Raw genomic sequence first — 15524 nt, 5'->3', positions numbered from 1 at the left:
GGTTCACCGTGTACACGGATAACAACCCGTTGACACACCTGGACACGGCAAGACTCGGTGCCCTGGAGCAGAGGTGGATGGCCCGTCTGTCCAACTACGAGTTCACAATCAAATACCGGGCCGGACGCTCCAATACCAACGCGGACGCCCTGTCCAGGATGCCCAACCTGCCGGACGAAGGAGAAGATCCGGAGGGACTGGAAGAAGTTGAACTCCCTGCGTTCCACCGTCATGGGACTATCCAGTACTCCCACCGGGTAAGGAGTAAGCAGGCTGCTACGTTGAACCCCTTACCTCACTACAACTGGGCGGAAACGCAAGACAGCGACCCTGCCGTCCGACTGGTGAAGGAGATGCTGACTCGCCCTGAGGCTTGCCTTGAACCAGACGCTCCGGAGGAAGCCAAACAACTATGGGCGGAGAGGAGTCGACTGTTCCTTTACAAGGGGAAGTTGTGCCGCAGAATGGTTAACTCCCGGACGCATGAACTACTCTGGCAAGTAGTGGTGCCACGAAGAGACGCAGCCATGGTGATGGAGGCATACCACGACGGAGCTGGACACTTCGGGTGGAAGAAGCTGGAGTTCCTGCTGCGCGAGCGATTCCACTGGGTAGGCATGAGGGGAACCATTGAGAAGTGATGCAGAGACTGTGGCCCGTGCAACCTAAGAAGGAAGGATCGTGCCAGCCAGAAGACTCCCCTGCAGTCCATCGTCACCCGGCAGCCGTTGGAACTGGTAGCCTTGGATCATGTAAAACTGACCCCAAGCAGAAGTGGCTACGTCTACGCACTAACCATCGTGGATCACTACTCCCGGTTCTTGGTTGTCGTCCCCGTCAAAGACTTAACAGCTCGAACAGCAGCGAGAGCCTTCCAGCAGCATTTCTGCCGTCCACACGGGTACCCGGACCAAGTGTTGACAGACCAGGGACCTGCCTTTGAAGCGGAGGTCTTCCAAGAATTCTGCACTCTGTATGGCTGCCGGAAGATAAGGACGACACCCTATCATCCGCAAACTAATGGACTTTGTGAGAAAATGAACCAGGTGGTAATGGATCTTCTGAAAACGTTGCCCCTGGAAGAACGCAGTCTGTGGCCTGAGAAGCTGCCCGATCTGGTGGACCTATACAACCACATCCCGGTAGGTTCCACCAACTGTACCCCGGCTTACCTAATGAGGGCAAGACCTGGTAAGTTACCTGTTGACCTGGAAATGGGAGTCCTGACACCCGAGGACACTTCACCAGAAGCAGACTGGGACACAGAGAGGCAGCAGCAGTACCGGAGAGTACAGGAGAGCGTGGAGCGAAGTCTCTGTCAGGCTAGGGAAAGACAAGAGAAAACTTACAACCAGTATGCTCCCGCTGTTCCCCTGGTACCCGGAGAGCAGGTCTTGAAGAGGAAGAGACGGCTCCACAAGTTGGACGACCAGTGGGAGAAGGACCAGTACACCGTACTGCCCTCAAGCCACGAGAACCCGAAGGTTTGTACCATCAGTAAAGACGGAGGGGAAACTACAGCCATTGTATCCCGGGACCACCTGAAGAAGTGTCCCGAACAACTGAGGAACCCTGAAGAGGAACAAGAAGACCATCGACCCGTAGAGGAAAGGGAAGATATGGTTAGTACTGTGCTCGGGGACTTCCCTCGGTCTTGGACTCAAGTCAATGGTGCAGTTGTGGTACCCGTACTCACCTTCCTCCAACCAGCATCCCAAGCACCTACGGAGCAACAGGTAGAGCTGGAAGAACAGCCGGTCCAGGAGGCAGAAGACCCCACACCCGCAGACCAGGAGGATCAACCCTCTGCTTGCAGTGAGCCTGCCATATCCCTAGTGAGCCAAAGAGCCGGTAGACAGCTGCCCAGTTTACCCTTGACAGCTCCTACACCCTGTAGTTCAGGGCTAGACAGTCAGCTCCGTAGGTCCACTAGGGCCACTAGAGGCCAGTTACCCGCACGTTGGAGGATTTGAAGTGTATAAATTGTTTTATTTATGTTTACCTGTGTATTGTTGCTTGTGTATAATTTTGTGTTTCTAGTTATTTGTAGGAGTCCTTGGTGGATTTACCGGGAATCCTTTGTACATAGTTGGAGCGTAACCCAGGACGGACTAAAGACTGTTAAGGACTCGGGGCAGGACAAACCCCTACCTGGTTACGTCTCCCTGTTTTGGTGAAATGGACACCTTGCTTTTCTTCAAAGACTACACCCGGTTACGGACATGCCGTGACCACCTTTATGTGTTTCTTCTTATTGTACTATTATTGTTGTTATATCTTGTTATGTTTTTCTAAAATATGTTTAGTCCCGGAGTACTAAATTTCACTAGGGGGGAATGTGGCACCCCAGGGGTCTGGTTTCCCACAGTAATGTAATGTTATGTCTGAGAGCAGGTGGGAGGTCCTTTGGTCAGGGATCCTGTGCATGCCACACCTCCTGCCCAGTCTTGGGAGGGGAAGACCTTCCCCTAGATAAACCCGGGGCTAAAGCAGGGTTAGTCAGTCAAGGAGAGTAGAGACAAGAAACATTCACAGGAAGAAACAGCAGAAGCTCAGTGGGAGCAATACTACTACAAGTCAGGGGCTGGCAGCTGCAGAGCTCGCCCTGACTGAGAAGCTTTCTTACCGGACCCGGCGTCCGAGGCTGTGGGGACTAACTCTTACCCAGCAGCAGAAGCCGACCGGCAGGGGATTTCGGGTCCTCAGGCCCAGAAACCCGAAGGCACGGTCACACGCGTGGGACCAGCGCCGCCATCGTGGAGCGGAAGCCATTAGAAGGCCCCGAGTCACCGGCCATACGGGTGAGCACCACACGGTACACTCAGGGACGTGGGCTACTTATATCCGCTTCTAGCAAGGTAGCCAGAAGAGTACAGTCAGTTTGGGAGGCCTACAACTCCGCCTGGCCAGGGGAGATCCCATCTGCTCAAGGACTGACCAGGCCCCGTTCGCTAGCAAGTACTCCGGGAGGGTCTATCGTTGTTACCAGTAAAGACCCTGAATTACACCGCACCGTCTCTGAGTGGTTCCTGCTACCCTCATCTTCCACGTCGGCTGCCCTGAGGCCATACCCCTCCCGTTGGGGGTTATACTATCACGCTGCACAATTCTACACCGGCCTCAGCGGTCTGCCCTGCAGCGGCAGCTCCATAGCTGCAAATCAACGGGTGGCGTAGTCGACACTCAAATAACATCTATCAAGACTGCCACACACTGAGTTGACTCCCTGGGCACGGACCGGGTCCCCGCCACTCGGAGACTACAACCCTCATCTGATCCGGTTCCGGGTAAGCCCCCGTGCGCGAGACGCTGCGCGACACAGCAGGCCCAGGGGCGCGTCACAGACATTCTAGGGAGGAGCTAGAGGCAGACACAGTCATTCTAGGGAGGAGCTAGAGGTAGATACAGACATTCTAGGGAGGAGCTAGAGGCCGACACAGACATTCTAGGGAGGAGCTAAAGGCAGACACAGACATTCTGCTGCAAGTGCTCTTGAAATGACAGTGACAGTTCTCCATAGAACTTTAAAAGCACCAACTGTCATTTATTGTAAATGTTACATTAATTAATCCTGATGATTGTTATTGTATCACTTAGGTAAAATCCTGAATGAGGTGACTGGATCATGTATTGACGTACAAGACTGCCCTGTGTGTGTGGTTGAAGGACGCCGCATTCCTCATGGAAAACACATTTTATTGAACCAAGATGATCCTGCACTCTGCCAGCAATGGTATAAAAGTGATTATCATGTAGCTTATTGTAGTTACCGTCATTCTATATTTATTTAAAAAACTGCCCTCCCAAAAAATAGATGTTAAAGGAAATGTTTCCATAACATTAACTCCAATTCATACAAAAGTCACAAAGGGAGAGGGGGTCTATTGCAGAGAAACACCTTGATTCTTTTAGACTGGTGTTTTGTACTCCAGTCTTAGTGAGTGACATGTTGCAATATCATGTGCCAAATTCATTACGCTGGCACTTTTCATGAATTTGTGGCCAGTCGTGGCCATGCCACCTTGTGCCCGGTCCTTCCCAGCTCTGCTTACTTTAGTGGAGTTGGCCAAAAGTGGCGTGAAAATGGAGAAAGTCACAAATTCTTTGGAAAACTTTGTGTTGCGCAAAAATTTTAAGTGTCTTATGCCAGAATTGGGGGCCAAAGTGTCTAGCTGGTGGGATAACCTGAAACCAGATCCATGGCGAGCTGTTGATTAATGTTCCAGACAGTCCTGTTAAGGGCTCATCCACATGGCTGTGGCACAGGTATATGTTGCATAAATCTGTAATAGGGAATCTGTAGAAAATATAGGCCAATACTATACCATCATAGTTCTTTTATTTCCAACTGAGGCACATAAAATATTTTACTCATGGATTTAAATACATGCAAATTGCCTCTTCAGAGAGGAAAGGACTAGAACTCTAGTACCACCTATTGGAAGTAGCAATCCTAAAAATCAATATCGAACCTTTAACAAGCCTTGTCACATAGCTTATGATAAAAGGCAAACCAGAATCTTAGTTTTCAGACACGTGTTTTGGGGGTGTTGCTCCTCTTCAGTGCAAAGTATGAGATCTGATTTGGCTGTATGAAAAGCCGCTAAATGGGGTCTAAAGGATAACATTTGTCCTTGTGAAGAGGGACTGGATACAGCAAGTGGTATTAAAATGTGTCTCTTCCAGTCAGTTACATTCCGTATTATGAATGTATTGCATGTAGGCTACAATATGAAGATACTTTATGGCAACACAGAGAGTATCCACAGCCCTGTATAAATCTAAAGCATGTGAGATAAATGCTGGTTGCATGTATAGACAGTATAGTTGGACGGATCAATTCACAAGACTCTGGTCCATCGGTCAGGTCAGTAGTCTCTGGCCGCTGGACAGAAGGCTCATGAATCCCTTACCTTATTAGATCCCTGGATCTGCTTTTGATTAGCCAAGCTGGTGCAAAGTCATCATTGCGGCATTACGCACAGATGAGGTCATGCCAGCCTAAGTAATCGAAAGCCACTCCGATGATCCCGGTAGGTAAGAAATTCATGAGCCTCCCATCGAGTGGTCAAAGACTACTGACCTGGCCGATGGACCGGAGTCCCGCCAATCAATCTGCCCAACTCTAGCAGACAGCTATCTCTTGCATTGGCCAAATGTTCATGTGTTTTCAAAGGAAAGAGATGAAAGTCATTACTAGACTCCTCTGGCAGCGGCTTATCACCCATAAATACAGAAGGATCAGTTGTCTCAACAGCCTGATCCTTCTCTTCCCCTAAATCGTGTGTTGGGAAAGTTGGAAACCATCAGATGGTTCTCCTCTTTGGATAATCCCTGTTTCTTAGAAGGGTCAATTTACAATAAGCTGATGGTGGGATGTCCCACATTGATCAGTTGTGAGACCCCAGAAAGAGGCGATCAATTTCCCTGCATTGCCACCATAGTGAAAATAAATAATTGCACAGTTCTCATTGAAATGATTGGGCTGTCTGTAGAATGTATGGACATGTTGTGTTCTCCAGAGTGAAGGACACTCTATAAAACCTACTTAGTACAATGTTTTATGGGTTTCTTTTCTCTTTCAAGCCATTGCGAAGAACAAAGTTTGCAGTGCAGCGCTTGTGCAGTACATACTACTCCAAATTCACCAGAACTTCCTCCAGGAGAACCAACCACGGAACCCACCCCATTTGAAGAATATGAGGGCACAGTTGCACCCGGGACATATAACTGTGAGAAAGCCATGGATTTGGTCTTCTTGGTCGATGGTTCCTCAAAACTTCCAAAAACCAGTTTTGAAACCGTAAAAGATTTTATTATCAGTATTATGGAAAAAATACGTATCTCTCAAAAAAGAATCCGAATTTGCGTCGTCCAGTACAATTCTACACACACGCCTAAATTATTCAGCCTCAATGAGAGACGAAAACTCTCCGACTTGGTTGCCAAAGTGAAAAATATGAAATACATGGGAAGTCCAACATCTTCTGCCGCTGAGGCCATTAAATTTACAAATTCGTATGTGTTTGATCTGGCCAAGAGGGACAATGCCCCAAGAATGATCTTATTACTGACAGCCTCCAAAAGTTCAAAGAGCTTGTCGAGCATAAAACTTGGAATAAAAAAGCGTAAAATCACTCTGATTCCAGTCGGGATAGGTCCTTATGTTGACATGGGTGACATAGAATTCATTAAAAATCAATCCCCAATGAACAAGCCATTCATTGTGCCCAACGTGGAGGATTTGATGGCTCGCAAGGATGAAATAATTGACTATTTATGTGGCTTAGTACCAGAACCAACAAGCAGTGCAATAATACCTTCTAAAACTCCAACAGAGCCACCAAGAGAGATTACCACCACCAAGACAGAGCCTTCAAGACAGACCCCCATTGCTACACCAGCTCACAACCCAGTAAAACCTGATAGAGAACTTACAATTGCATTTGAAAGTTCTATGAACATCGAGAAGATTAAGATCTTCCTTGAAGATTTGATTCAGAGAATGGATATCGGAGAAGAAACCATACATATCACCATCATTCAGTATTCTTTCACTGTCACTATTGAATATACCTTCACGGGAAAATTACGGAAACAGGAGATTATTAAACAGATCAGACAGATTGAACACAGAAGCGGAAATGCCACCAACACTGGAGAAGCTCTTCGATATATCAGTCAGCACACATCGAAGAAAGACGTTCCAAGTAGTCACCCAAGTCCTCACTTAGTGTATATGATACAGGAAAACCCACCAACCGATGTCATAAGAAAAGAGGAAAACATAAATGTATTTCCTATATCAGTTGGCCCAAATGCCCCCATTAAAGAGCTGGATATTTTTGGGCATCAAAGAGTTTTTGAAGGTTATGACCAATTGTCAATTTTAACAGAAGAGATTCTCACGGGCTGCTGCTCTAGAATTGATCAGCCAACACATATCCCCATAGGTAGGCATATGTTATATATATATTTTTTGTTGTTGTTTTAGTGTATAATTAGATGGTTGTGAACTTGTCTTATGAAGATATCTCTTGTCTATATGTCTTAATTTGGCATATTAATGCCATAGAATAGAGGGTTCACTGCTTGAGATTCCCTTTTTATTGATTTTATTTATAATGGTTATTCATTATTCTAATGCTTTTTTATGGTAAAAAGATTGGTTAAAATTCAATAGGATTAGTATTAATTAAACTCTTCTATAATAATAATTAGATTACATTTTATAAATGTCTTGCTGTTTTTCTTTCCTTTATAAGTACCCTGCATAAAACAGATGGACGTCATATTCATACTGGACAGTGGATTAAATGTCAAAGAATCAGAATTTGAGCATATGAAAACATTTGTGAAAACTTTTATTAAAAAGGCTTACATTGGTAAGAATGCTAATTTATCTTTCTATCTATCTATCTATCTATCTATCTCTTATTCAAATAAAACAGTTCACTGTCTCTTTTATTTAAAGGACATGATGCAACTCAAGTGGCTGTCCTTCAATATGGATGGGTACCTAACATGGAAGTTGCATGGACAGACTCTCAAGATAAGATAAATCTCATTAAAGAAGTCGACAACATGCAAAAAATTGAAGAAGGATCGAGCAGAATTGGTAAATTGTGAACAGTCCATTTCATTTTCTGAGATGTTTTGTATATGTTCACGTGTCTACACACACAGATCAAAAATTCCCCACTGGATCAGGCTTAGTAGGCCTATCAGTGGGTACCCATTGCGGTACCTACACATTTTAAAATTTTTTTTTGTCTAATAGACATCTTTAATGGAAACTTAAGTTATGTTTTTTAATATATTTAATATGTATAATCTGGCTCTTAAAAGCCAGCTAAAGCAGAGGTGGGGTAGTGGTGAAGTTCTACCACCTGGTATGGTTGAAAGCATATTCAAATTATTTTTTGAGCCACCATTATCCATGCAGTCGCTGAAATTAACTTTAAATGGAACTACAGTATAAAAAATTAGAAGCTGTCAGGTTTAGTCCTTGCTTGGCTTACATACTAGCCCACTCGGGCTATGGACAACAAAATGGCTACCCCACCCTTGCCATGTATGCAAAAATCTTACTACCTCCATTTTTATCTGTTCCCATGTAATTTGTTATGGCAATCAATTCTAAATAAAACATTATATATATATTGATTACCATTTTTCTTTTTATTTCAGGAGATGCATTGAATTTTGCGGTCCAAAGTGCCGTGTCAGATTTACATGGAGCTAGACCGCTTGCTTCTAAGATTGCGGTCATCATTGTAGCAGACAAGTCCTCAGATCCAGTGGATTACGCAGCCACCTTTGCAACAGCAAACTGTAATATTACCTTGATTATGTTATTTGAGGATTTTAAGGGATTGAGATAATTTTAACTTAAAAGAATCAGTTATTTACTTAATATTTCATATGCTTATGTGAGCTAGCATAGACACCATATGCACATATACCGTATTTATGATTTATGAAGATACCGTCGACACTGTTAAATGGGCACTATGTGATACTTACATTGAAATATGTGGCCGGTCACTGCTATCTTCAGCAGCATTAGCCACTGCAAAGGGATTTGAAAGTTGGAGTCCTGGAAAATTGTTTCTTTTTAGGAACAGGTTATCCAGACTCCTCAGGGGTGGGACTTTATTATGATTAGCCAATAGCTTTACAGGGTTTCCATGTAATTGTACCTATTTTGGAAGTCAAGTGGCCAACCTTGTTATATATGCTTTTGCAAAAAGTTGATTATACAAATTACCTATTGATTTATGCATCTTATGCTTTTTGCTATTGATTTGTGAGGTGCACACACTTAGGCATTGTACATTGAAACCCAGATATATGTTGTTATAACACTCTCATCTTTTGTATTTCAGTGGTATCGGTTTTTCCAATCGGTGTTGGTTCCAGGTATGATGATGATGAACTGGTAAAACTTGCTGGGCCATCTGGTAACCACAAGATCACTAAAGTGCAACTTTTTGATGATTTGCCAACCATGCTGCTCTTACGGGACGACTTCATCAACAAACTCTGCATTGGTGAATAATTACTCATTATCAATAAATGTGTAAATATTAAAGGAAGATATAATCAGAATATGACCTATTGTTTAAATCAAGTTTTTATGTTAAATGTATTTTTATCTACCTATAATCTATCTATCTATTATCTATCATCTATCATCTATCTATCATCTATCTATTATCTATCTATCTATTATCTATCTATTATCTATCATCTATCTATCATCTATCTATCATCTATCTATTATCTATCTATCTATTATCTATCTATTATCTATCAATTATCTATCTATCATCTATCTATTATCTATCTATTATCTATCTATTATCTATCTATTATCTATCTATTATCTATCTTCTATCTATCATCTATCTATGATCTATCATCTATCTATGATCTATCTATTATCTATCATCTATCTATTATCTATCTATCATCTATCTATTATCTATCTATCTATCTATCATCTATTATCTATCTATTATCTCTCTATCTATCTATCTATCATCTATTATCTATCTATTATCTATCATCTATCATCTATCTATTATCTATCTATCTATTATCTATCTAATATCTATCTATTATCTATCTATTATCTATCTTCTATCTATCATCTATCTATGATCTATCATCTATCTATCATCTATCTATTATCTATCATCTATCTATTATCTATCTATCATCTATCTATTATCTATCTATCTATCATCTATTATCTATCTATTATCTCTCTATCTATCTATCATCTATTATCTATCTATTATCTATCATCTATCTATCTGTTATCTATCCATCATCTATCTATTATCTATTATCTATCTATCATCTATCTATTATCTATCTATTATCTATCTATCATCTATTATCTATCTATTATCTATCATCTATCTATTATCTATCTATCATCTATCTATTATCTATCTATCTATCATCTATTATCTATCTATTATCTCTCTATCTATCTATCATCTATTATCTATCTATTATCTATCATCTATCTATTATCTTTCTATTATCTATTATCTATCTATCTGTTATCTATCCATCATCTATCTATTATCTATCTATTATCTATCTATCATCTATCTATTATCTATCTATTATCTATCTATCATCTATTATCTATTATCTATCTATTATCTATCATCTATCTATTATCTATCTATTATCTATCTATTATCTATCTATCTATCTATTATCTATCTATCTATCTATCTATCTATTATCTATTATCTATTATCTATCATCTATCTCTATCTATCTATCATCTATCTATTATCTATCTATTATCTATCTATCTATTATCTATTATCTATCTGTTATCTATCTATCATCTATTTATTATCTATCTATCTATAGAAAGAAAAAATTTAAAACAATTGCACCAGGCCTAATTTAAGACCCCCACCTATCTTTTGTATAGAAACCTTCCAAGCTTCTAATATGAGCATGCTCAAGATGTGAGCTGTAATATTGTCTGTTCTGAATGGTGGATCCTGTGTTATCTACTGTATATAGAGGTGTTATCAGTCATTGTACAGGAGGAGGAGGTGAGCTGTGACATCACCTATTCTGAATGGTGGATCCTATGTTATCTACTGTATATAGAGGTGTTATCAGTCATTGTACAGGAGGAGGAGGAGGTGAGCTGTGACATCGCCTATTGTGGATGGTGGATCATGTGTTATCTACTGTATATAGAGGTGTTATCAGTCATTGTACAGGAGGGAGAGGAGGTGAGCTGTGACATCACCTATTGTGAATGGTGGATCATGTGTTATCTACTGTATATAGAGGTGTTATCAGTCATTGTACAAGAGGAGGAGGAGATGAGCTGTGACATCACCTATTGTGAATGGTGGATCCTGTGTTATCTACTGTATATAGAGGTGTTATCAGTCATTGTACAAGAGGAGGAGGAGGTGAGCTGTGACACCACCTATTGTGAATGGTGGATCCTGTGTTATCTACTGTATATAGAGGCATTATCAGTCATTGTACAGGGGGAGGAGGTGAGCTGTGACATCACCTATTGTGAATGGTGGATCCTGTTATCTACTGTACATAGAGGTGTTATCAGTCATTGTACAGGAGGAGAAGGTGAGCTGTGACATCACCTATTGTGAATGGTGGATCCTGTGTTATCTACTGTATATGGAGGTGTTATCAGTCATTGTACAGGAGGAGGAGGATGTGAGCTGTGACATCACCTATTGTGAATGGTGGATCCTGTATTATCTACTGTATATAGAGGTGTTATCAGTCATTGTACAGTAGGAGGAAGAGGTGAGCTGTGACATCACCTATTGTGAATGGTGGATCCTGTGTTATCTACTGTATATAGAGATGTTATCAGTCATTGCAATCCTGTATGCGATAATAATGAGACTAATGAGAAGTCTTCTATGAAGAATGGGAAGTGTGAGTCTAGCATTTTTTATTAGTGTAGATAGGTCATTTTCTGATGACATTTTCCCTTTAAACCATGTAAGCAATGATCTAATTGGTGTATATGATTGAAAAAATGTCCTTACTGTTGTCATATCCTGTTGCTATTCTGGCTATTGTCCAGTTTAGAGCCTCCTATTAAATATATATATTTTTTTATTTTTCCTGTAATTCTCCAGTTTATTTAATGAAGCTGATCAATCAATCATACAAATTTTCTGGTTGATTCTCTCTTTTAGATTATATTAAAGTTTGCATCGATGATGATGGAAATCAAAGAAAGGTATTTATGTTTAATTTGCATTTACATATATATCTTTATATATATATATATATATATATATATATATATATATATATATATATATATATAATTTATGACAACTAACTGCATATTTCTGAATGACCACCACCACTTTCCCAAAGGGCCGACGTTGGCCCTATGTGACCCCCCTACTATCTAACAGCTAACTTCTCAAGACTGAGTTGGTCCTCAAGGATCTCCTGTCACGCCAGGTGTTGGAAAGACTTAGTGCAACACAGAGGGAAAGGGAGCCCAGACACTAGGAAAAGGGGAGAATGGAGACCTCCTAGTCTGGTCTAGTGTCACCCTGTCTCAACTACTGTCCCTATATTGGCTCTGCACCAATCGCTGCACGCGTGCATATGGCTAAGGCTAGGGACAAGAGAAGATGAGCACCAGTCTATCTCCACTAGACTCTATAGACAACAAGGGTAGACAAACAGGGGGGAATTGCTTAGCTTTAGACGACTCCAGATAAATGCGCATAAGGCCTCAAGCTCCAGAGAGGACGAAGTACTGCTCTTACTAATGTTAGAACCCTCCTGTTTGTTTTTTCCATCTTGTTTTTTGCGGTAACTTGACCATCTGTCTTTATATTCCAGCTCCGCCCTTATGGCTGTGCTGGACTTCAGTGTTTGACTGTTTCTCTAGCCTGGTGCTTCGGTGCCTTTCTCTGTCAGTTTGCTTGGTCCTCTGGGATCTCTAGTACATTTTTGTTAGTTGTCTTTTTGTGTTCTGCAAAAACTTCTCTGTTTAGGAGGTGTCCCATTTTTGTCCCAGTCCTTAGTTCTTTTAGAGACCCCTCCCTTAATTCTATAGGTCTTCGTTCAGACTAGCCGAGGACTAAGGTGGGTCTGTTCACTAGGAACAGGCAGCCCACTACATTGAAGGGATTCAGCTTAGTCTTACTGTAGGGACAGCTTTCCCCTATCTTTACTTAGTACATTTTGCAGATCATAACAACTAAAGCCTCACAAGTAGTAATGAATATCGCTGGCACCTTCCTCTCAGACACACCAGGCAAGGGTGCTAATTAACTAGAAGGAGGTAGCCGCTGGGTCCTAGAGACAGCCTCTAAAAAGCTGTCAGTAATGCAAAACGTATAGATCTCCTGCAACCAACTTCAGGGCGACTGTCTGTCACCTCTTACACACCCGTGACAGTACCTCTCCCTCTACGAGTGGCCTCCGGACACTCAGGACCAGGTTTCTCAGGAAAAGAGGTGTGAAATGAGTGAACCAATCTGGGAGCTTTCACCTCTGACGCCCTAACCCACATCCTCTCCTCTGGACCATAGCCTTTCCAGTGCACCAAGTATTGTAGAGAGCGACGTTGGAGACAAGATTCTACAATCCTCGAAATCTGGAACTCCAGATTACCATCAACCATTACTAGGGGTGGTGGTAGAGGTGAGGGCTCAAGAGGTTCCACATATTTTTTAAGTGGACCTATGGAATACGTTGTGGACTTTAAGGGCCTGAGGAAGTTCAAGACGAAATGCTGCGGTTATTTATAGCGACCAATAAACCTAGGTCCCAGCTTCCAAGAAGGAACTTTCAAACTTATATTTCTGGTAGACAACCACACAAAGTCATTCACATTCAGGTCCTTACCTGGCAAGCGTTTTCTGTCAGCTATACATTCATACCTGTCTCCCATGATCTTTAAATTACTCAGCACACCCTGCCACACCGAGGAGAGCGACGAAGCAAACCTTTCCTCCTCAGGAACTCCTGAAGATCCTCCCCCACTAAAGGTACCAAACTGTGGGTGATAACCGTATGCACCGAAGAACGGTGACCTGCCAATGGATTCTTGTCAATCATTATTAATGGCAAATTCTGCCAGCGGCAAGTAGGATGCCCAATCCTCCTGATTTTTGGAAACAAAACACCTGAGGTAGGTCTCCAAATTCTAATTGACATGCTCGGTCTGTCCATTCGACTAAGGGTGGAAGGCAGAGGAAAAGGACAGCTGCACCCCCAGTCGAGAACAGAATGCCTTCCAGAATTTGGAAACAAACTGGGTCCCCCGATCTGACACCACATCGGAGGGAACCCTGTGAAGCTTCACAATCTCATTTATGAACACCTGAGCAAGTGTCTTGGCATTCGGAAGTACAGGCAATGCGAAAAAATTAACCATTTTACTGAACCATTTTAATGACCCTATCTACTACCACCAAAATCACTGTTTTGCCTGCAGAAACCGGAAGTTCAGTAATAAAATCCATGGACAAGTGTGTCCATGGCCTACTAGGGATGGGTAGCGGAAGAAGAGTACCAGACGGACGGGTGTGCGAAACCTTAGAACGCGCGCAAATGCTAGAAGCTGCTACACGTTCAATTACATCCCGATGCAACCCCGGCCACAAAAAACTACGAGAGAGGAGGTCCGCGGTTGCCTTACCACCCGGATGCCCAGCAAGCACAGAGCTATGATGTTCCTTAATTACTTTGCGGTGCAGATTGGATGGTACAAATAACATTCCTGAAGGGCTGGAGGCAGGGGCGTCCCCCTGTGCCTCCAACGCCTCACCCTCCAGTTCAGGATAAAGTGCCGAAATGATTACCCCTTTCTGTAATATCAGGGCAGGGTTCTCATGATCACCACCACCAGGGAAGCTCTGAGACAAAGCATCAGCCTTGACATTTTTGACTCCTGGACGAAAAGTGACAACAAAATTGAACCTAGTAAAAAACAGGGACCATCTGGCTTGCCTAGGGTTGAGACGTTTAGCTGACTGGAGATATGACAGGTTCTTATAGTCAGTAATAACAGTAATAGGATGGACAGCCCCCTCCAACCAATGTCGCCATTCCTCGAATGCCAATTTGATCGCCAAAAGTTCCCTATTACCCACATCATAGTTTGTGCCAGCCGAAGGCAATTTTTTAGAAAAGAAGGCGCATGGACGCCATTTACCAGGGAACGAACCCTGAGACAACACAGCCCCAACCCCGATATCCAATGCATCAACCTCCACAATAAAGGGTTGAGAAACATTGGGTTGACTGAGTAAAGGTGCAATGGCAAAATGATTCTTCACGGAAGAAAAAGCCTGGAGGGAAGCATCTGACCATTTGGAAAAGTCAGACCCCTTCTTAGTCAAGTCAGTAAGGGGTTTCACAATAACAGAGTACATTTGAATGAATTTCCGGTAAAAATTAGTCCAGAAAACGTTGAAGAGCCTTCAGGTTCTCGGGACATTCCCAGTCAAGGACTGCACGGAACTTTTCCAAATCCATCCGAAAGCCCGAAGATGACAACAACTACCCCAAAAACTGCACCTCCTGGACAGCGAAAGCACATTTTTCTAGTTTGGCATAAAGTTTGTTATCCCTTAATATCTGGAGGACCTGCTTCACATGCCCCCAATAAGTCTCAAAATCAGGTAAGTAAACCAAAATATCGTCCAGATAGACCACCACAAACCTCCCCACCAAATGATGGAAAATATAATTTATGAAATGCTGGAATACCGCAGGTGCATTGGTCAGACCAAAAGGCATAACCAGACTCTCGAAATGTCCTTCTGGGGTATTGAACGCTGTCTTCCATTCGTCCCCTTCTCTGATTCTAACCAGGTTGTAGGCTCCCCTTAAATCCAACTTGGAGAATACCTTAGCTCCCACAACCTGGCTGAACAAATCAGGAATCAGAGGAAGAGGGTATGGATTGCGGATGGTAATTTGATTTAATTCTTGGAAATCTAAACAGGGATGTAGAC

The 15524-nt window shown here is 42.5% G+C and overlaps 1 protein-coding gene across 1 annotated transcript in view; it reads left to right on the top strand.

Moving 5' to 3' along the window:
- The window catches only part of VWF (von Willebrand factor), a 344529-nt gene that overhangs the window by 190711 nt on the left and 138294 nt on the right, over positions 1-15524 (top strand). The window contains exons 27-33 of the mRNA XM_073649985.1: positions 3598-3733; positions 5587-6953; positions 7266-7385; positions 7475-7618; positions 8191-8334; positions 8889-9053; positions 11730-11773. Of these exons, the coding sequence (XP_073506086.1) occupies positions 3598-3733; positions 5587-6953; positions 7266-7385; positions 7475-7618; positions 8191-8334; positions 8889-9053; positions 11730-11773 (2120 nt within the window). The remainder of the gene's footprint in view (positions 1-3597; positions 3734-5586; positions 6954-7265; positions 7386-7474; positions 7619-8190; positions 8335-8888; positions 9054-11729; positions 11774-15524) is intronic.

Source organism: Phyllobates terribilis, unplaced genomic scaffold (assembly GCF_046119375.1).
Source record: "Phyllobates terribilis strain yellow unplaced genomic scaffold, ASM4611937v1 Scaffold_10__3_contigs__length_209671492, whole genome shotgun sequence".
Taxonomy (NCBI): domain Eukaryota; kingdom Metazoa; phylum Chordata; class Amphibia; order Anura; family Dendrobatidae; genus Phyllobates; species Phyllobates terribilis.
This window is presented reverse-complemented; position numbering and strand designations above follow the sequence as displayed.